The following is a 21,138-nucleotide window of genomic DNA, read 5'->3' as shown; positions in this document are numbered from 1 at the left end:
CACTAAAGATTCTTTAGATTATTAAAATGTTCTTCACACTAAGAAAAAAAAGTAACTTTTTTTTAAATAACTGTTCACTGAAATGTTGTTCTGTTGTTCTGTGATAGATAGATAGATAGATAGATAGATAGATAGATAGATAGATAGATAGATAGATAGATAGATAGATAGATAGATAGATAGATAGATAGATAGATAGATAGATAGATAGATAGATAGATAGATAGATAGATAGATAGATAGATAGATAGATAGATAGATAGATAGATAGATAGATAGAGTCAGTGTGTTTCTGACTGTAATACTCCACAGGAGATGAAGAGCAATCAGATCAGACTCACGGCCTCCTGCCATCTAGTGGCCACTGAAGATACAGCAGTTTAACTGTATATTGAGGACAAAATCGGCTTTACATGCATGTATTTGAAGGCTAATAATATAAAGGTTGTGGGAAAATCCAATGTGTGTTTGAGTTACAGTTGTGTCCAAAAGTGATATCTGGAGGGGGTATTTGTTTTTAGTGACGTTACAAATCTGATTATATGAGGAAAATATTTGATATTTTTTAATATTCTAAATATGAGAGAACAATAAAACACTAAACTTGGTTAAGATGTTTATCTGACAAAATGATGTGGCAAACTACAGCTACAGGTTTTATTTTACTATGCTAAAGAAATGCACAGAAAGAAAGAAAAAGCTGAGAGGAAAAAGCAAACATTGACTACAACATAATCAGTTATTAATATTTCATTGTTTCTCTCGTGTCTTCATAATTTCTGTGTATGTGTTATTTTTCATTGTGTTATGATCACAAATAAAACAATCGACTCAGCACAGCTACACAACATGACCACAACATCTTTAACACATTCTGAATAACGGTGAAGATGTCAGTTTTCCCATTTTTGTCCACTGTGTTTAGAGATGGAGTCTGTGGGATGTGTTTCATCTGAGCCGGGGCGAACACATGACGTGATGAACTCACGCAGCTCTGTTTTCTGCATCATTTGACAGAAGCAGTGAAATGGCTCTGGTTTGAATGGACTGACCACACTTTCACTGGCCTTAAATCCTGCTAATCATCCCAGGGTTATCTGTCACCATCTGAAGCTATAAATGTAAAGGTCAGCAGGTCAGATGCTACTGCCCCCTTCTGGAGTGCAAAAATCAATACATGATTAGAACCTCAATCCGGACCGAAAGAACTGCCAGCGATATTTCAATGATGATAGAGAAGGTTCACTATTGCCATATAGTTATAAATGTTGCCCCGATACTAAACCGACCAGCCATTCTTCATAGTTTTATTAACATCTGACAGGCCATTATTTCAGAACCATAAAGAATAAATATTATTCATGTAAAAATGTCAGATTTTTGAATGTTCTAATGAGACGATGCTGAGTTATGATCGTGGACGTGAGCTTGTTCACTAGAGAACAAGGATCTGAGATGCTGGTGACGGTGGTTCGGTCCATCAGAGACGGTCAGATCATGTTTTGAGACAGACGCCTGTTATGACGGTCCCATCATAGAAGAGCTTCTAACCAACACTATAAAACAGCCTCTAAAAGACTTCACAATCAATTTGTTTACATATTTAAACATATATTACATATATATCAACATGTAAAACACAGATACAGTAGTGGGCGAAAGTGACGTCCGACAGAGGAAAACTGACATCAACTTTATTACAATATAAATGTGTTAAAGAAGTTGTGGTCATGTTGTGTAGTTGTGCGTGGAGTCGACTGTTTTATTTGTGATAATAACATGACAAATTGTGCGACATAATTTTTGTCTAGACTGTCATACAGAAATTATGAACACGTTCAAAAACAACCAAATATTAATAACTGATTATGATGTAGTCAGTGTTTGCTTTTTCCTCTCAGCTTTTTGTTTTTCCGTGCATTTTTAAAATAAAACCTGCATGAGATAAATACCTGAACCAAGTTTAATGTTTGTTCTCCTTCCAGATTTAAAATAATTACATTAAATTAAAACCACCTGCCTAATATCATCTGACCAAATATCTCATATCCTGACATCTGTCCACCGTTACACAACATTTTTACAATGCGATATGTAACAGGGTGGATGTTTTAAGCTAATGAAGCACATTAACAGAAAAACAACATGCTAGCAGAAAATTAACATTTAGGGAAATTTAATATATATTTAAAAAATAAAAATTTTCATGTCCAGTATAAATAGACAACAGGGTGGACATGTCATGTTTTATGCTATTAGATAAGTCTTCTAAAGAGGAGGAAAGAGAGAAAAGAAATGTTTATGATTGAGTCTTACTTTGCTTTCCCTCCAAGGAAATGATGTCACTTGTAGTAAGTCATGTGACTTAGGGCATACACTTATTTTGAAGGGCAAGTAGCACCAAAGTAACAGGATGGACTGCAATTTGAGATAAAAAAAAAAACGCTCACTAAAAAAATAAATTGTATTTTATGTGAAAGAGAATAAGTCAAAGTATACACTAAAACTCAGAACTGCTAGTTTAGACGTACGTAACCTTCATTTCCAAGTGAAAGTGAGAAAACATGATTGGGGGCATGAGAATTTGTCCAGCACTTCAAAGAGTCATTTAATTATATTTTGGTCCTAATCATTATGAATTTGGGCAACACTATTTTGATGGTCCACTTCAGACATTCAACTATAAGTAACTTTGCAACATCAACTAAACTCTCATTAGAGTATTAGTTTAGAGTTAGAATAACTTGAAGTTGCAAAGCAACTGGTTTGTAGAAGATCTGAAGTGTACTACTGAGATGCATTACCTGAATTTGTGTTAATTGAACATCTATGCATGGGAAAAGCCATGTGGCATGAAAGTTGATGAACATGGTGTAAAATATGCAGTATATGCGCATGTTGAGACTGCGGTTCAGAGCCACACAAACACCACCATCCTTAAACAACAGATGACAGGGTTTAAGATCAACACATTTAATGAGGCTCAGTTAAAAGAAGTGCACATTAAAATACTTTCACACGGCTTCCTAAAGGCTCAGTAGCAGATGAGTGCCGTGTTTCGTCCGTGTCTCTAGAGGATCAGCACAGTCCGGCTGCAAACACTCACAGCGATAGCAGTCACTGCGAGCAGAGCCGGACGGGCCGCGCCGCGCCCGCTGGAGTTACAGTAGCTCCGGCCGCAGCACGAGTACGTGAAGGTGACGTTGTTCCCGCGGACCACAGAACTCTTGGGTCGGACGCAGTCGCTCCTGGTCATGCAGCCCTTGGAGAACAGCAGGGAGGCCCGTCCGAAGCGTCCGTCGGAGGTGAAGCACAGCTGCTGCGGCGGACACTCGGACAGAGTGTGTTTGCAGGTGTTGTTGAAGGACGTCAGAGGACAGAAGTAACACATGAGCTTTTGACAGACGACGCCAGGCTGAAGACACAAAACCAAGAACACCAGGCCTGAGATCCACTGAAGAACAGCTTTAGACGGCATTCTGTCCCAGAAAACACACAAGCGCACTGCAGCAAACAGCTTCTCAAACGAGAGGTCGTGTGTGTTAAATAAGACACACATCCATAATCCAGGTGTGAGCTGTTGCCTTAATTACTTTAATTGCTGCACAGCTCAATCAGCACACGCTCAGTCTGTGTAACCGGACCTGATGAAGGCTCTACACGAGCCGATCTCCAGAACATCTCAGTTCAAGACTAATGATTAACATCTGGAAACTGAAAGTGTGTGAACAGTGCGATCGCTGTACAGATTTTACTTTCTCTATTCAACTACAATTGAATTTTGGTTCTCATATCCACACTAGTGGCACCAACCAAATCAATCCAGTCATCAGATTAACAGTATGTTCACCACACAAACACATGGTTAGGGACCACAAAAAGAAAACAAAAGAGAAGAAATCCAATACAGAAAGTTTGCTAAAGTGTGCAGTTTTGAAGCATCTGATGAGGCAGATCCAGGCCGTCCCACACCGGCACTGGGGTTGGGGATCGAATTCCAATTCTTAACATTTCTATTCCACTTGTTGACTGTGTGCACAATTTAATGTGATTTTAAACTTTTGAAGCACCAGATGCAGCACTCGCCTCTCATATGAATACTGAATTAAGTTCTCTTTAGCGTCTTCTTGCACTTGAACAGACAAACACACAAAATCAAGTCCAAATATCTAAAGTCACTGATCTTGACTGAATAACTTTCACTTTAGTAAAGATTAATCTATATATTTTTTTTTTAGATAATCACTAAAATTCAAATGATATATAACAGACCTTATCGGCAGTGCTGCATGATACTAGAACTTACCCAAAACTTTCACTTAAACTAGAAATATCATGTGGGATCAGATGGAGAGACTGAAACAATTTTACCCATTTACTAACTAAATCTAGAACAAAAGGAAACAATGTCATGGAAATTTGTAATTATTACATTTTTGGCAAATTTGTGGTCGATTCATCTGAATTTGTATGATCTGCTTAAACCCACTGATTCATGCTTACTAGAAAAGGAAAAGAAAAAAAAAGTTTTACAAATCCACATGAAATCAAAAAATACTTTGATTTTCTCATGAGATTGTGTGACGAACGTCAGTCAGTGCAAGACTAACTGTGAAAGTGATGAAAACGCAAGTTTAAATTGATATCCCACATTTTACGTTCAATTTTTCCAACTTTTTTGCAGTTTTGGAATAAAACATTTCCAATTCTCTTACACACTTTAATTAAAATGCTTAAATGGAGTAGAAATTAACAAAACTAATTTAATGTACAGTATTTAAACTGAAACATGGTTTCATATACAGTAGTTTAGGGATGAGCTGTAGAAGTCAAAACATTCATTTATAGCAGATGTGTGTGAGAAAACTAATGTTTGGATATAAATAGTGCAAAAACAGAGTTAAAACAACTGGCTGTAGTTGAAAAAAAAGGTAGTTAGATGAGAACAACAAATATATCACATATACTCCATCTTGACAATTTCCCACATAATGTTGTGTCCAGACCCTCATAACCAGTAATGGTTTACCATTAAAGACACTGAGTGATAAAATGCACTCAGACATGGTTTATTTTCAACAAAGGTTCATCAGTTCCACGACTGTAAACCTGCTGATGGAGGGAAGAAACGGCAGTCCGTCGCATTAATAAAATCGTCACGTTATTAATACAAACCATCATGTGCACGCGACATTTGCTTGTGTCACGCGCTCAAGAAAACTCATTTCCAGGGTTTAGTGCATCACTCGCCCGGACAGTGAAGCGGGTCACCCGCGGTGATGCTGTCCGTCGGTCTGACCGTGACCCCGAGCAGCTGCTTGAGACGGTTCTCCGGTGCGGGAGCTTCATTGCAGCGGTCGTGACAGCAGCACGTGTAGCTGATCTGATAGTCCGAGCCCGCGAGAGTGACCGTGTGGTTAGAGCCGCACAGCTCCGGGGACGCGCAGCCCTGGGCGGCCAGAACCGACACCGGACCGTAGCGCCTCCAGCCGGAGAAGCAGCGCTCGTGCGGCCTGCACTCCGTGGTCATGTTGGTGCAGAGGCCGCCTCTGGCCTGCAGGGGGCGATAGTAGCACAGCAGGACTCCGCCGGAGCGACCCGACAGAAGAAACACACCCGCGAGACAGAGCGCGGAGGCCCGCAGGAGAGCCTGGAGGAGCCCGGACCTGGACGGACACACAACAAATGTTTTATAGGTTTCTATTAGAACTTTACAATAAGAGTCAGAGAAGAATGAGGACTGAGACACTGGATGGAGCGAGATGGACGGATGTTACAACAGTCATTTTACAGTGAAATGACATGAAGAGGAAGTTGTGCTGGTCTTTTTTTCCCTCTATTGTGACATCTGTGGAAGTTTGTTTCCGCCACTGAATAAATAAAAACAACAAAACAAACAAACAGAGTAAAGACGACTTTATCTCACAATTCCGACTTTTTCCCCCTCACAATTTTGAGATATGAAGTCAGAATTGTGAGATAAAAAGTCGCAATTATCTTCTAAATTGTTTTATTTCATGGTGGAATCAGCCTTTCAAATATATCCGAGAGAACCGCTTCAGGAACAAGAACAAATGTAGGGCGGGGCTTGATTGTGATTGGATGGTTGTGGTTTGCTATTGTTGGATCTCATGTGAGTGACAGGTTGCCCCGCCCTCATCATCAGAGAAGAGAAGATATTCTGATTCAAGATTACCAGAACATGAATTTAACACAATAATGATAAATCATTTAGAATAAACTCTGCAATATTCCATAAAAACAAGAATTGTCAATTTGATTTCATGGCGATTTAAGTTCTGGACTGAATTAGTCGTGCTGCAGCGGGAAATGAATGGAATCACATGATGATGATGAAATGAAGAAGAACTCGTAAAGTTTTGATCAACACAGATTTCGTTTCTGAACACAGTATTCACCTGCTGAGGTGTGTTTCCATCGCCGCTGTGGATCTGAGTCAGTCAGAGGAACAACTGATTGATTCTTCAGTTCATTTGTAATTAGTTTAATTAATCATCAGGAAATCAGGTGCAGTGAATTAACTTACTAGCAGAAATGTTCTTTCTTTCATGGCAGATCATTTGCGTTCACTCTCATGTCATGTTTTTTTATTTGATCATGTGACATTTTTAATAGAAAGTGAGTTTATGTGATGAGGAATCAAGAAATAAGACATCTTACATTTACACTGTTTAAAATTGTATAGAAATGCAATGCAAAGAATACACAGATGATATATCTGACTGAAATGAATCTGGTTCTCACAGAACCCAAACCCTAACAAGTTAAACTGATAAATAATATTTATACTTCATGTCAGCGATTTCAGCCTGAAACAATTGAACTGAACTGCGGATTTAATATCAGGATGAATGTGTTATTCTCATGATGGCATGATTTTAATCAAATATATGAATGAATTTAGGCTGTCAGTGGAGCAGAAGTTGGTCAGAATCGAGAGGAAAGTGTCATGTTTCAGACCGGATCTGTTCTTCATCAGTCCATCTGAAGCTGATCCAGGAGTGACCTCTGACCCTGAGATTCATTCACAACTAAACAAAAGACAACAGATCGACTTCATCTCTGAACACAATATCGGTGTTGCATTTCATGAATGAAATTGGATGAGCTTTATTTCACACCAATTCATTTTCAGGAACAGATTCACAACGGGTTTAAAATCCATTAAATCAATACTCTATTTCATCACAGAGGTGTTTTATCAAGATTAAATCAGAAGCATCTTATATCATCTTTGGTGACGAGTCTTTTCAGAGCGGCTCTTTTTTAATTATTAGAATGCTAATTTATCATATTTTAGCATTAAATGGGCAGAAACTGATCAAACAAGACATCAGAGAGCAGATAAGAAAAGATTCAGGAAAAATCATCTGTTCATAAAGACTTATTTTTATTGGCAGTGGAAAATAAGTTTCAGTATTTTATTGAAATGAAAGAAATAAATAATACTGTGATAAAAATAGTTCATAAGTACTTAGACTGTACATTATTTCTATTACAGGACCAGAAGATTTGTTTAAATAAAGGACAATAAAAAGATAGTAACATGACTTTAATTGTACACAAGTGACTAAAGAATGTAAAATTACAAAATCGAGAAGACTGGGATATGATTCCAGCCTATGCCTCTGATATCATCCAAAAATGACAATTCCTACATAAAGGCCGATACATACGATATCAAAAAGGGTCATTGAAACAAAAGGAGTGGCTACAAATATAAGGCTTGATTACAGTGAGAGAGATCAGGACTGAGCAGAGAGAGGCCACTGGAGGATTGGTCCGTCTGAGAATCACACACACACACACACACACACACCTGTAATGCAGCACAAAGGGAATGGATAAACAGTGACTTTCAGCCAAACAGATGCTGGAGAATCCTGGCATCAATATCAGATCTGTAGAAAGATGTATTCAAAATAGCCCTCATAATTATTACAAAGTATGGCTTTTCCAAGGGTCTGATTTTGGTATCAGGATATAAAACACGTACCGACCCCGATATTCACACGATGCCATTGCCACTTTCTCAGAATCGACAGGGAGAGGAGAGAAGATTAAGAGAGTTAAGATCAAACACACAAAGTACTTTTAGCTGGAAGATTTGAAACAAAATCAATAAGTCGCCGATACGATAAAAATAGTCATGGAGAATGATAAAAATGAGATTATGCCTACAGACGTAAATGTACAAACTCTGGACTCGTGATACATAAATTACATCTAGAAGACTGAACTGGATTAGGACGTGTGAATTAAAAGGTGACCAAATAAAATCAAGCAAAAGTTGATATGAAACACTGCTGAGTTAGTGAGACGTCCCTCTGGAGGAATAAATAGAAGAGTTGAAATCTAGAGGAAAAACCCGCGGGACGCTAAGAGTTTGTGTTGATGGGATTATGGGTCTGTAACAGGGAAAATCCCAAAGGAATGCTGTGGAACTCCAGCCTGACGGGGCTCGTGATCTTCTGCTGCGTCACCTGAGGAAGCAATGACATCATCATCATCATCATCACAGGAAACAGAGGAAAACAGACCCAGACAGGAAACACAGCGAGAATGATATTCTGATAAAGTCTAAGAATTTTGTTATTTATAGCGGATTCGACTTTCATGATTGAATTCTGCAACACTGACGCAGTTATTGATTTATTTACATTATCGATCACTTCAGAGTATTCCTGCACATCTCTAGTAATAGTATTAGAGCTGAAAAATGATCACAATATAATGTTTCATATTGATCGGTATCGATAATTACTGAGAAAATTTTAGTAGAAAAAATGTTTGAATTTAACTAATGCATATTTAATTATGGCAAACAAATACTTTATAAAACAAAGCAAAATAAAATGTAAAAAAATCTTTCTTATATTTTATCTGAAGATTAAATAGAGCTGCACAATTCTGGATAAAACGAGAAACATTTTTGTTTGTTTCAAACCAAGATCACAATTCTGAATGTCAACTAAATGAAATAACATGTAATTTACTAGAAGTTCTTACAAAATATTAATTGCTGCAGTATATTTTATATTATATATATATATATATATATATATATATATATATATATATATATATATATATATATATATATATATATATATATATATATATATATATACACACACACACACACACACACACACACACACACACACACACACACATACATACATACATACACATACATATACATATATGTATATGTGTTTTCATTACTGGATGAATCAGTGAATTCGAAAGAATCTGTTTAATGAATATTCAACATCAAATACATTTTTTAAAAGTCACTTGTCGCCACCTGGTGGTGAAACAATGTAATTGATAAATGCGTCATTTTCAAGTTTCTTTCTAAAGCTGATTTGCTCAGCTTTAGAAAGACATTAGTGTTTTATCTAAACTGTAAACTTGTATCTCAGTACTCCTCTGAATATTTGTAGCACAGAAATAAAGATACTGTGTGGCTGAAAACACTGCGCAGCTGTTAATCCCGACATGACAAACTTTGAAGTAGATCAACTGTAAGAAGTAAGGAAACCACGAAACTGCCACTGACGAGCTGAAATGTCCTTTTTATTTACAATCTCCTTGTCTCATTTTCATGTGTTTGTGTGTTCTGATTTCACGTGGCGATTGCGCAACTGAACTCCACAGCAGCTTGTTTGTGTCACTCGCAGGGCGGAGCGCGCTTCAGAGTTGTTCATGCAGCCGAGCTTCATGTCTGTTTACATTTTAATGCATTTAAGTGAAACTATTTTCAGTTTTATCGAAATTTTTTTCTATCTTTATCGATTAAGACATACCCTCGATAAATATCGTTACCGTTTTTTCACCCAGTCCTAATAAAAGCTGCACGATTAATCGCTAAAAGATCGCGAACTCGGTTCAAAAACACACAATATTATTCCTAAATGACAGCGATTCGGCTCCGTCTGTGCCAAGATCACAGCGAACATTCAGATCTGCGCTCTGATCCAGAGAGAGACGTTGTCATGTATAGATATGAAACCATCTTTTCATCCACAGTGTGATTATATGATTAAATGATTATATATATATTGTCTTACAATAATTCAGATTATCACAGAAGCACTGGGATAAAAGTTTATAGTTCAGATATAAACACTGATGTCCATAGATAGAGTAAAACACCTTTCAAAAGTAAACTGATGCTTCAAATAAAGATTGTTCAATGACATCGTTACACCAGTGTTTGAAACAAAATTGTGATTCTCAATTTATCCAGAATTGTGCAGCTCTAAATAGTGTTATATCTGTCACTAGTGTTAGTCAGCTGGTGGTTTCTGGGCCACGTAAAACAACATTAATTAGTGAAGTCAACTTTATGCAAATGAGCACCAACGAGACCAATGGGAGCTACCATGCATGCTGGCTTTAAATAATAATAATAATAATGATAAAAACTAAAGAGTTCCAGTTACTAGTGATGTGCCCGAAGCCGAATACTATGTTCGGAAAGGAAATGACGCATTCTATGGAGGCCATAAAGGGACATGGTGATGAGATGTGATGAAAAAATATATTTCAATGCTTCTACATTCTGCCACAATTATATAGTTGTGTAATTATATTGTATTTAATTTGCGGGCATCAGGAAGCCGCTCTCAACATGTGACTAAGAACACTTGAATGTGTTCTTGCTTTTCATTTTCAGCATTTACTGTCAATCGAAACTGAAAGTGAACACAGTGCTGTGCTTTACTCTGAAACATGCAGCGCGTCAGACTATTAATTATATAAATTACATCACCACCGTTGAGATTTGATGATCACTGTAAGTCATATAACATTCTTCACAAACATGAACGGTTGAAATACTGGGCAACTGGCGGATAACACCGTTTCAACAGCGCATTTTTACTCCCGTTCGTCTGCGAGCTCGTGCCGCACTGACAGAAGAAATCAGTGCATGAAATAAATGTATTAGAAACATCTCGCAGTTTATTTATTAATTGTTTAAGGCCATTTCATGCATTCAAATGATCATTTCATTAATCATACAGTAACCGTCATTTCCATAATTTCGTGACATCATTTCTAACTAAATCAGGCCAAACTGAGGTTCGTTTGGAGTTTGTCTCTGGAGTTGAACTACCATTGGTCTGTGGTGATGATGTAATAGGTGGGCGTGGCGGATGCTGAAGCTGTAATTCTAACAGAGCGACACAGAAACAGTTTTTCATGTTTAATACTGCTTTAAAACAGCAGCTTTACAATCTATTGTATAAAGTGCTGTAAAAATAAACCATGTGATTGGAAGGCTGAACTGCAGAGCTGGTGCAAACTTTCACATGCTTTCTGAACTAATGTTTTCTTTTGGTTATTGAGAGGAAAGCGTGCAGCACATTCAGCAGTGTGGGCAGCGTTAGGATGTTCGCTAACAAAGAACTTCGCTGTGAGTATATCAGGGCCTTCAGGCGTAGCATCATGAAGATGCTCTTGTGCTCAGATCATGTGAGTAATGGAGGCTCACCTGGTTGAGATCAGCAGGAGTATGTTCTGACTGCGGCCGAGTCCAGACGCTGAACTCCGCTCACGCCGCCTGCAGCCGCCACACACACACGCATTAGTAACACACACGGCAACATGTTAAACACACATAAGCGCTGACGTAAGCTACACGCGTAACACAAGCTGACTAGCAGAATCAAGCGAGCGGTGCGTCGCTCACTCACGTACCGTCCAGCTGCGGTTTCTTGGCCAGCAGGGCGGTGTCTCCGGCGCTCACCCTGAAGCTCGCAGGCAGCGTGTCAGAGGCGCTCACGCTCATCCCGCGCACGTCTTTGGGGCGAAACTTCTTCCTCCAGGACGGCGCGCGGCGGAAGTTCTTGTCGTCATCCTGCGGAGGAACGGCTGTGATGTGAAGAGCTCAGATCTGATACGGAAGACTGATGAACCTGACTCAACTCACCTCTTCCAGTCTCCTCTCTGTTCCCGCGGCTATCAGGTGACCGTACTCATGCTCCAGTAACGCTCTCGCCTGCGGACAGTCAACATTGATGGTGTGAAGAACAATCAATCGAATGCAACAAGTCAAAGATTGTATTGTGTTGTCCGCACTGACTGCACAGAACAGTCAACATGAATCGAATGAGTTCAATGAGTCACTGAAACGGTGCGCGTCTGACCTGTGTGCACTGCGTAGGGATCTGCAGAAGCAGAGCCAAGGCGTTGTGGTCGAAGGACTCGTCCAAGGCGATGAGCGCTCCATGAACACCGCTCTCCAGAAGGTTGCTGGCGTAGTCCTTTAAGCCGATGGCCTGAACCCAGCTGACCACACGCTCGTTCGTCCACACCAGCACATCTGCACAGACACAAGCGTTAAAGGACACATGACCACACAGAGGGGGAAATTTGGGAGAAAACCACCATGCGCTCACCTTTGACTTCAACCTGTGACTCCTCACGTCTTCGCTCAAGGTCTTTTCTGTCGTAGTTCAGTCGTCTCAAACACATCACACCACACTGAAAACTGTTCCTACAGAGAGAGAGAGAAACACAAACACAGTGAAGACGAATCAGCTCTGAAAATACGCCAGATGTATGCATGGATGGATGTATGGATGGATGTATGGATGGATGTATGGATGGATGGATGGATGTATGTATGGATGTATGGACGGATGGATGCATGGACGGATGGATGCATGGACGGATGCATGTATGGATGGACGCATGCATGGACGGATGTATGGATGGACGCATGCATGGACGGATGTATGGATGGACGGATGTATGGATATATAGATGGATAGATGGATGGATGGATGGATGGATGCATGTATGGATTATGGATGTATGGATGTATGCATGGATGGACGGATGCATGGATGGACGGATGCATGGATGGACGGATGCATGGATGGACGGATGCATGGATGGACGGATGCATGGATGGACGGATGTATGGATGGACGGATGTATGGATTTATATATGGATGTATGAATGGTGCATAGATGGATGGATGGATTATGTATCTATGCATGTATGGACGGATGGATGGATGGATGGATTATGGATGTATGGATGCATTGATGTATGTATGTATGGATGTAACTACACCATCTACAATCCAAAAGAGAGATCCACCAATCAGAAAAGCCACTGTTACCATGGAAACCACTCACTCCTACAAAGCACTGCAGAGCATATAATGGAGTTGGTCCACCTATATTCTCAAACTACTTTCATGTGTATAAAATATGGTATTTTAAAATAACTGGTTTTGGATTCAATTACAGCTGCTTTCACAAATTAAACTCTTTGCCATTACCACTCCCACTCCCACATAAAACAGCTTCTTCCCTCGTTGTGTGGGGGTGGTTAAGGGGTTTAATGTGTTTAGGGCAAGGAGATATTGTTGTTGATCATCAGTGTATGTACCATTTATGTTGTCCTGACAAAATGGCAATAAAAAAAATTTAAAAAAAACAGCTTCACGTCTTTTTACCATTAAGATACTATTCATAAGTCAGCACCCAAATACTGGAAACCACTGGAAAATGACCTTCACTTATCCTAGTTTTATTATACACAAGTAGTTCATCCTCTCATTAAAGGCATTAAAGTCAATTAAATCTGTCTGGTTCGGTTTTTTGAAAATCAAAGGGAAAAACAGCAGCCCAGACTGGAAACTCTGACTGGAGAAATAAATGGACAGATGCAAGAGACAGTGAGCTGACCATGACTGACCTATGGAAACTGTCCACCATTTTGAGCTGACTGCGGAGGTCTTTTTTGGTCAGATGATCCAGCATACGAGCGTCTACCAGCGACTCCATGAAGTAACTGCGGTACTGAGGTAAGCCGAGGCTCGGCAGCCAGTCGTTACCAATCCATTCGTGATTCATGTCACCGTAGGCCAGAGTCTGAGAGCAAACAACACACATTCAGTCCACTCAAAACCACAGTGATGAAAATCAAATGCTACTTACCTAAAAGACACTTAATATTAATTCTTATTGATATGACTATCAGAAGAGAAGAAAACTTGAACTGAATTGATCTAATAATGTCTTCTGTAGAGCTGCTTTATAGCTGAATTCAACTCAATGACAAACTTTACAGTTATTGAACTGATTCAACACTGAACTGAAACAATCTGTATTGTATAAAGTGCTATAGAAATAAAGCTGCCCTGACTAAAAATAACAAAATACATCAAGAACACCACCTCAGCACTGAGTTCATACAGAAGCAGTGATGGATCAATCTCATGAGATTAGAGAAAGCTCCTCCTTTCCTAACATTAAAGCATCATGAGATCCTGTTCTCAGTGTGATCCAGAAACACAGGCTGTTCAGAACGAGGGTTTCAGACCAGCAAACGTTGCCTTAAAATGATGAACTGCAGTGAATCTCGCGAAAGCCGTCGAGAACACGTCCAAATCTCAGCAGATTCTCAAAGAGACGCAAAAACAATTCTTTCATGTCAAACCGTAAGCTTGAATTTCCAAAAGCTAAATATTTCTGATTCATTTTGTGAAGTAAAACGTGACTTGAACGTGTTCCTGACAGATCTCGAGATTCAGCCGCTGTCCATTCCTGCATGTGATTCATGTGCAATAAAAATAAAGCCATCAGGCAGAGAGGTGTGTGTGTGTGTGTGTGTGTGAGGGTCAAACCTGGGCCCAGCCGCCCTCCTCGTCCTCCTGGTGTTAGCGGGTTAGCATGTGGAGCGAGGGGAGGCGAGTCATTATCAGAAGGTAAAATACAGTAAAACATCACAGCACGCACACAACTATACCAGCTGACTGACCGTGAGCGGCGTGGCGGCCAAACTCTCCATCTCCTCATGCGTGAGCCAGACATTCCCAGAAGACTACATGATCCGTGAGTGAGGATGGGAAAACAAGTGAGGAAAGATGGAGTGAAAGAGGAAGAATGTGTTATTGAGCAGCAGGAACATTAGTGAAAGCGGTCAAACATCCCATCAGGTGTTAATGTGTGAGGCATGCGAGAGAGAGAGAACAGACGTGTGCTGCGGTGTGAACGCGTGTTCCAGTTCACAGTCACAGGAGGAGTGTGTGTGTGTGTGTGTTTCCCTGACAACAGTGCGCTGCTTTATCAGATCATCTGTTCCTGTCTCACTCTTATCAGTGGCTCTTCTGCTGTTGACGAATAACAGTCTCTACTCGAGTCCTCTGAAACCTGAGGATTTCACATCAACCCTAACCCATGCCTGAAACTCGCTGAGGTAATGAAAACCCAAATAACCCTCGAGCAGCTCCTCACTGCAGAACACCAGATCCAGATCCAGGAGGTGGAGACGGGTAGATTTAGGGATATGTAAAGTGGGAGGAGCTGGATCTGATCTCGTGTTCTGCAGTGAGGAGCGTCTCTGCCTGATTTCAACAGCATCTCTTCTGATAAAAACTGTGATTGCAATTTAAAATGAAACCATTTCAGGTTTGGTGTGCTTGTTTGTAGGGATGCAGAATTTGGACAAAATTTTGTGATTATATATCAATATGACTATTAAATAACAGTAACAATTCAAATAAATTTAAAATAAAGGAATAAAAATGTCTTAATTTCTCCACTGTCAAATGATAAAGCAAAGTTTTATTTTGATATAAAACTGCATGAAGTCCTTAAAGCTTCTCTTTTGTTTTGTTTGTTTGTGAAGATGTTGGGATGCACATTAAAATGACAAACTCAGATCAAACGCACTCGAGACGTGAAAACAGCAGATGCCGTGTAAGTGAACACAGTGCCGCGCTTCAGTCTGAACACACAGCACTTATATTATTTAACTTTCTCTCTTTTTTTCCCGAAAATCCCTGTTATGCATCTCTTGAAAAAGTGCAGAAACAAGCGACAGAAGCGTTGCTGACGCTCGTGTAAAATAACACGATCACCAAACATTAAACAGCTTATAAATCAAAACTGCCTGACGTTACTGAATGAAATGAAGAGGAAACGACTGAAGCTTTCAGCTGATCTACTCCTCCTGTGTTTTGATCATCGCTTTGAATCCCTTCCGGATGAAGTCTGTGACAAAAACATGATTTTCTCAGCTTTATGAGCGAAATGTTCCCCACATTCAAGAATGCATGAAGCTAAAACACATTTTTTTGATTGTTTGTTTAAAAGCAGAGGCTCCGTTCTTTCTTTTGGTATATTGACTGCTCACACTCACACAAAATATTCTGGGAGAAATGAAAAGTTTGTGAATATGATCAAAAATGCTGACGATGCCTGGCAATTTTTTTTTAAAACGCTGGCGTGGAAAGAGGCAATTGCAAATCGCAGTCATATCGCGATTTCTGTTTTATTTTCATTAATCGTGCAGCTCAACCCTCAACATTTAGCCTACTTCAGTTTCTGAAAGCGCTAAGCTCGAGTGAGAAAGATCATTTTCATTGGTGTGTCGATGTCTGGCAGTATCTACTCTGATAATGCTGGAGGATAAAAACACTGACAGAATCACATTTAGCTTTAAAACCTGAGATGTGTTTGACAGTGTCAGATATCTGAACACCAGGCTGTTTCCTACCGTTCTGGAGGTAGGTGGCGCCGACGGGCTGGTGAGCGACATGATCTCCTGAATGGCAAGACGTAGTTTGAGGCGGTGAAGAGGGTTGCTGATGCCAATCTCACGCTGAATCTCGGTGTCGGACAGGGCGGACATGATGGCACCGCTCTTCACATTGGCACGGCACGCTGCCACGTACCACGCAGGCATCCCGACCCACAGCTGAGAGAAACACAACGACAGCGGTCAATGAGATCGACCGGACACAAGGGTGCTTTCCTTACTATCACACATCCTGCACTCGTCTCAGTTGTCATGCCAACACTAATCTATGATTTGCAAAAGCATTGGAAATGTTTTTCGAACTGCCGTACCTCGAGCCACACCACGACGGTGGGTCCGTCCCACTGAGCGAACGGCAGACCCTGCCGACAGGCTTCCTCCAGCAGTTCATGTCTGAAAATACAGAGGAAACATTAGGAACATGCATGTATGTGCAAAGAGCATGGGCCAAACATGGAAGAATGATATGCACTTATATGAAGCAGTCGTACGGTCAGCGAACAGCGCTTGTGAAGATGTGAGGAAACAGCAGCTGGATTAGTAAGAGTTTAAGAGAAAGAATCCAGACGTTTTATACCAAAGGTCAAAAAATTTAAATAAACACTGACTTTATATATATTATGTATTTATTTTTAATTCTAGAAGCGAGTAAATGAGAGATTTTTGGGTGATAGATGGTGAATCTTCAACCTGTTTGCACAAACTGAGACAAATATATTCCTCTCACACACTCTGTAGTTCATTCTGTTCAGTTTCTGCTCCTCTAAATAATGTTTTCATCATGACAGAATGCAGAGAAAGTAGCATGACACCTGTGACACCTGACGATGAAAACAACACTATATGCAGCAGGATTCCCATCCATACTGCACAGCATTACCTGATGCAGCTACTGAAGTGTTCAGATGAAAGGAGAACGCAGACAAACATGCATGACATCAAGCGTCTCAGAGACATGCTGAAGAATGAAGAGAAGCGTTCAGTCCAGGACTCAACATGAATGAGGCTCTGACGCCCTTCATAGTGCACTTCAGCTAGTGTACTTTAGCACAAGAGCCAGTTCCTCACTGTGTTAAAGTCACCATGAAATCAAAAGAGAATCTTGTTTTTATGGAATATCACAGAGTTTATTCTAAATGATTTATCATTATTGTGTTAAATTCATGTTCTGGTAATCTTGAATCAGAATATCTTCCTCTTGCTGCATCTCTTCTCTTCTCTGATGATGAGGGCGGGGCAACCTGTCACTCACATGAGATCCACCAATAGCAAACCACAACCATCCAATCAAAATCAAGCCCCGCCCTACATTTGTTCTTGTTCCAGAAGCGTTTCACTCAGATATACGGAACAATAGAGCAGGAAAGATTAGTGTAACTTCCATTTCATTGTGAATAACTACAAATTTCTAAGAAAAAAAGTGATTGCACCTCTTCCTTTGGCTGGCATCAACACAATAAAAACTATATTCATAAAACACAGTACATCACAGAAGAGATTATTCCTTTTCTCGTGAGATACACACACCTCACAGAGGAAACTGAGCGACTGTGTCTGTGTACGGAGGCTGTTATGAAGCACAAATATACTAGATATGAAGTTTTCTTCCTTCTCTGCGAGAGAGTGATGCATAAATCTAGGAATTCACCCATACAGTTATGAAACTTTTACCATCACCATCTGGTTATCTCAACCAGCACCACAACCCACCCTGCGGTTAAAGGGCCGGACAAAGCTGAGGAAACCATGTGTATTGTTGTAAAGGTCAGTATATGTTAGTAGTGCTGAAGCGCATCACAGCAAGCATGAGACGTGCAGGTGGTTGTCATGCTCCACACGGGTCCAAACATGATCAAGACGGTCTGCGGACACTTACCCTGAGTTTGGGCTATGAATGACATATGAAAGAGTGAGTGAGGAGAGAGGAGGGAAAACAACCAGAATGAGCCACTGATGGGTAATGAGACATGAATCACAATGACATCAACACTTGAACAGAGCGTCAGACACAAACACTACAGCGTCTTCATGATCAAGACCCCGATACACTTCAGGAGAGATCGAAGGAGGAACCGATGTGACGTCATTTCGACAAAGTCAGGCTTTAATCATGTTTAATGCTGTAAAGCTGCTGCTGTACAAATAAACGAATCTCAGAGCTGTTGTGACAGATCCACATCGCTCTGATCCGATGCTTTCTGAACCGCTGTTTTCTCATGTTTATTTTGTTATTGATGGATGACATTGGGATGTTCGCTAAAAAAAAAAAACTTCACTGAGTATATCGGGGCCTTAACACCTCACATTCACATTTCATGGTGAGCAAAATTAAAGCGGTGTAGCGATGGCTGAACAACGAAAGCAGACATGATGGTGTTGAGTGAAGGTGATGAAGCACAATCTGATCAAGTAAGCATCAGTTTTGTCTGGAGTCATTTCTATATGTGTGTTTTAAGTCATGTTTCCCTTCAGAAATGAATGATGAATGCTGTTGACGTCACTCACTTCTTCTGCAGTTTTCTGTTCTTCTCTGCAGGGCCGCCCAGTTTGCCGAGCGCCATGGCGTCCGGTGAGCCGCTCCCATCAGGCGTTCCTGCCGGCACTGATTCGATCACAGAACATATTAGGCCAGTTTACTGCATGTATTCAGTGCCGGTCACAAACACGCATGTTAACAGCATGTGAAAGCTACTATCTAATGCATGATAATTCTCATTTTACGTTTACGCATTTGGCAGACGCTTTTATCCAAAGCAACTTACATTTTATTCAAGGTACACATTTACATTTTTATCAGTTCTTGCTTTCCCTGGGAATCGAACCCATGACCTCGGCGTTGTAATTAAGACTTTTCTTAAACCGTTTAAGACTTTTTATGACCTCAAATTTGACAAAACTAAATGCAAGACATTTTAAGGACCCGTAGACCCTGATATGGCTGATGGCACACCTGGGACAGGAGACTCTTTTCCCACAGGATTGGGTCGACTCTTCTCCTTCTTTGCGAACAGACGGCCGATGGAGACCTTGATGCTTTTCTTCTTGGCGCCCTTGTTGAGCGAGTCCTGACTGCTGTTGCTGCTGCTGGGATTACTGCCTGCTCCGTCCTGCAGCCCGGCGCTGAACACACACACGTACAGGTCACACACACACACACACACACACACGTCACACCTCTGACCCTGCATCAACACTGACTGTAACGATGATGAGCGAGTGAGCGTCACTGACCCGCGCACGTCTCTGATGTCCTCGTGGCTGGCGGTGTGCAGCGCTCCTTTATGGAGTCTGATGGAGGACGGGGTGGACGGAGGAGACGTCTCACATCTGATAGTGGCTTTGTCGTCCTGAGCACACTGAACACACACACAAACATCAGTCAAACACGCAAACCTAAAACTCTTTAGGGCTGTTTGAACTGTCATTTTTGTAGCCAATTTTAAATTTGATGAAAATGTAAGGTATAAAATTTTGTAAAATTTCTTTGTAATGTAGAGAAAAAAAGAAATGAAATGTATAAAAAATGTTTTACTGTCATCTCTTAAGTTTGTTGGGTTTTTTGGACCTTTAAACATCTGTATTGCAAGAAAGTTTGGAAACAGGTTTTGGGTCTGTCATTCTGGGTGACTGTCCCTTTAATCCTCTGTGAGACACTGACAGTCATTCAGAATCATAATCTATGAATGTAACATGATACAGCGGTCAGATGATTACTTGAGTACATGTAGAACAGCTAAAACACCGTCTGATGGTGTCAGATTCAGTACACACTCTCTTATTGGTTGTATTCGGTTGTGTATAATAACATTAAAGGGTTAGTTCACCCAAAAATGAAAATTCTGTCATTTATTACTCATCCTCATGCTGTTCCACACCCGTCAGACCTTCGTTCATCTTCAGAACACAAAATAAGATATTTTTGATGAAATCCGATGGCTCAGTGAGGCCTGCATAGCCAGCAATGACATTTCCTCTCTTAAGATCCATTAATGTACTAAAAACATATTTAAATCAGTTCATGTGAGTACAGTGGTTCAATATTAATATTATAAAGCCACGAGAATATTTTTGGTGCTCCAAAAAAACTAAATAACGACTTCTATAGTGATGGCCGATTTCAAAACACTGCTTCAGGAAGCTTCGGAGCGTTATGAATCTTTTGTGTCCAATCATGATTCGGATCATGTGTCAAACTGCTGAAATCACGTGACTTTGGCGCTTTTTTGGTACGTTAATGGATCCTGAGAGAGGAAATGTCATTGCTGGCTATGCAGGCCTCACTGAGCCATCGGATTTCATCAAAAATATCTTAATTTGTGTTCTGAAGATGAATGAAGGTCTTACGGGTGTGGAACGACATGAGGGAGAGTAATTAATGACAGAAACTTCATTTTTGGGTGAACTAACCCTTTAATAAGCAGGGCTGGGTGTTGTGATGATGCCATATCTGATTTATAACATCACTCCTTTGATGTGAATCTGATCTTTTGCTTTATGTCCATCAAAAGTACATCAAATGAGTTGAAATACTGTAAATGATATACAGA

At 40.3% G+C, this 21,138-nt stretch overlaps 2 protein-coding genes across 16 annotated transcripts in view; both read right to left on the bottom strand.

The window, feature by feature from the left end:
- Positions 1 to 2,988: 2,988 nt before the first annotated feature.
- Positions 2,989 to 3,499, bottom strand: bncr (bouncer). Its single transcript, XM_067388904.1, has one exon. It carries the CDS (start codon positions 3,476 to 3,478, stop codon positions 3,071 to 3,073), a length of 408 nt encoding a protein of 135 aa, XP_067245005.1. The 5' UTR covers positions 3,479 to 3,499; the 3' UTR covers positions 2,989 to 3,070.
- A 3,878-nt stretch (positions 3,500 to 7,377) lies between these two features.
- Positions 7,378 to 21,138, bottom strand: part of ppfia1 (PTPRF interacting protein alpha 1) — a 28,952-nt gene continuing 15,191 nt past the window's right edge. For 4 of the 15 annotated variants that reach the window (XM_067389540.1, XM_067389547.1, XM_067389543.1 and 1 more), the window contains 13 exons: positions 19,823 to 19,947; positions 19,542 to 19,711; positions 19,097 to 19,193; positions 16,903 to 16,984; positions 16,550 to 16,750; positions 14,810 to 14,872; positions 14,676 to 14,702; positions 13,745 to 13,920; positions 12,432 to 12,529; positions 12,180 to 12,355; positions 11,963 to 12,031; positions 11,731 to 11,890; positions 7,379 to 8,504 (listed from right to left, as the gene is read on the bottom strand). In XM_067389540.1, coding sequence (XP_067245641.1) covers positions 8,422 to 8,504; positions 11,731 to 11,890; positions 11,963 to 12,031; positions 12,180 to 12,355; positions 12,432 to 12,529; positions 13,745 to 13,920; positions 14,676 to 14,702; positions 14,810 to 14,872; positions 16,550 to 16,750; positions 16,903 to 16,984; positions 19,097 to 19,193; positions 19,542 to 19,711; positions 19,823 to 19,947 — 1,527 coding nt within the window. In that variant the 3' untranslated portion in view covers positions 7,379 to 8,421. Of the gene's footprint in view, positions 8,505 to 11,524; positions 11,594 to 11,730; positions 11,891 to 11,962; positions 12,032 to 12,179; positions 12,356 to 12,431; positions 12,530 to 13,744; positions 13,921 to 14,675; positions 14,703 to 14,809; positions 14,873 to 16,549; positions 16,751 to 16,902; positions 16,985 to 18,467; positions 18,480 to 19,096; positions 19,194 to 19,541; positions 19,712 to 19,822; positions 19,948 to 21,138 lie in introns of all 15 variants that reach the window. The other 11 variants (XM_067389548.1, XM_067389549.1, XM_067389541.1 and 8 more) reach the window with 8 other exon arrangements.

Source organism: Chanodichthys erythropterus, chromosome 7 (genome assembly GCF_024489055.1).
Source record: "Chanodichthys erythropterus isolate Z2021 chromosome 7, ASM2448905v1, whole genome shotgun sequence".
Lineage (NCBI taxonomy): Eukaryota > Metazoa > Chordata > Actinopteri > Cypriniformes > Xenocyprididae > Chanodichthys > Chanodichthys erythropterus.
This window is presented reverse-complemented; position numbering and strand designations above follow the sequence as displayed.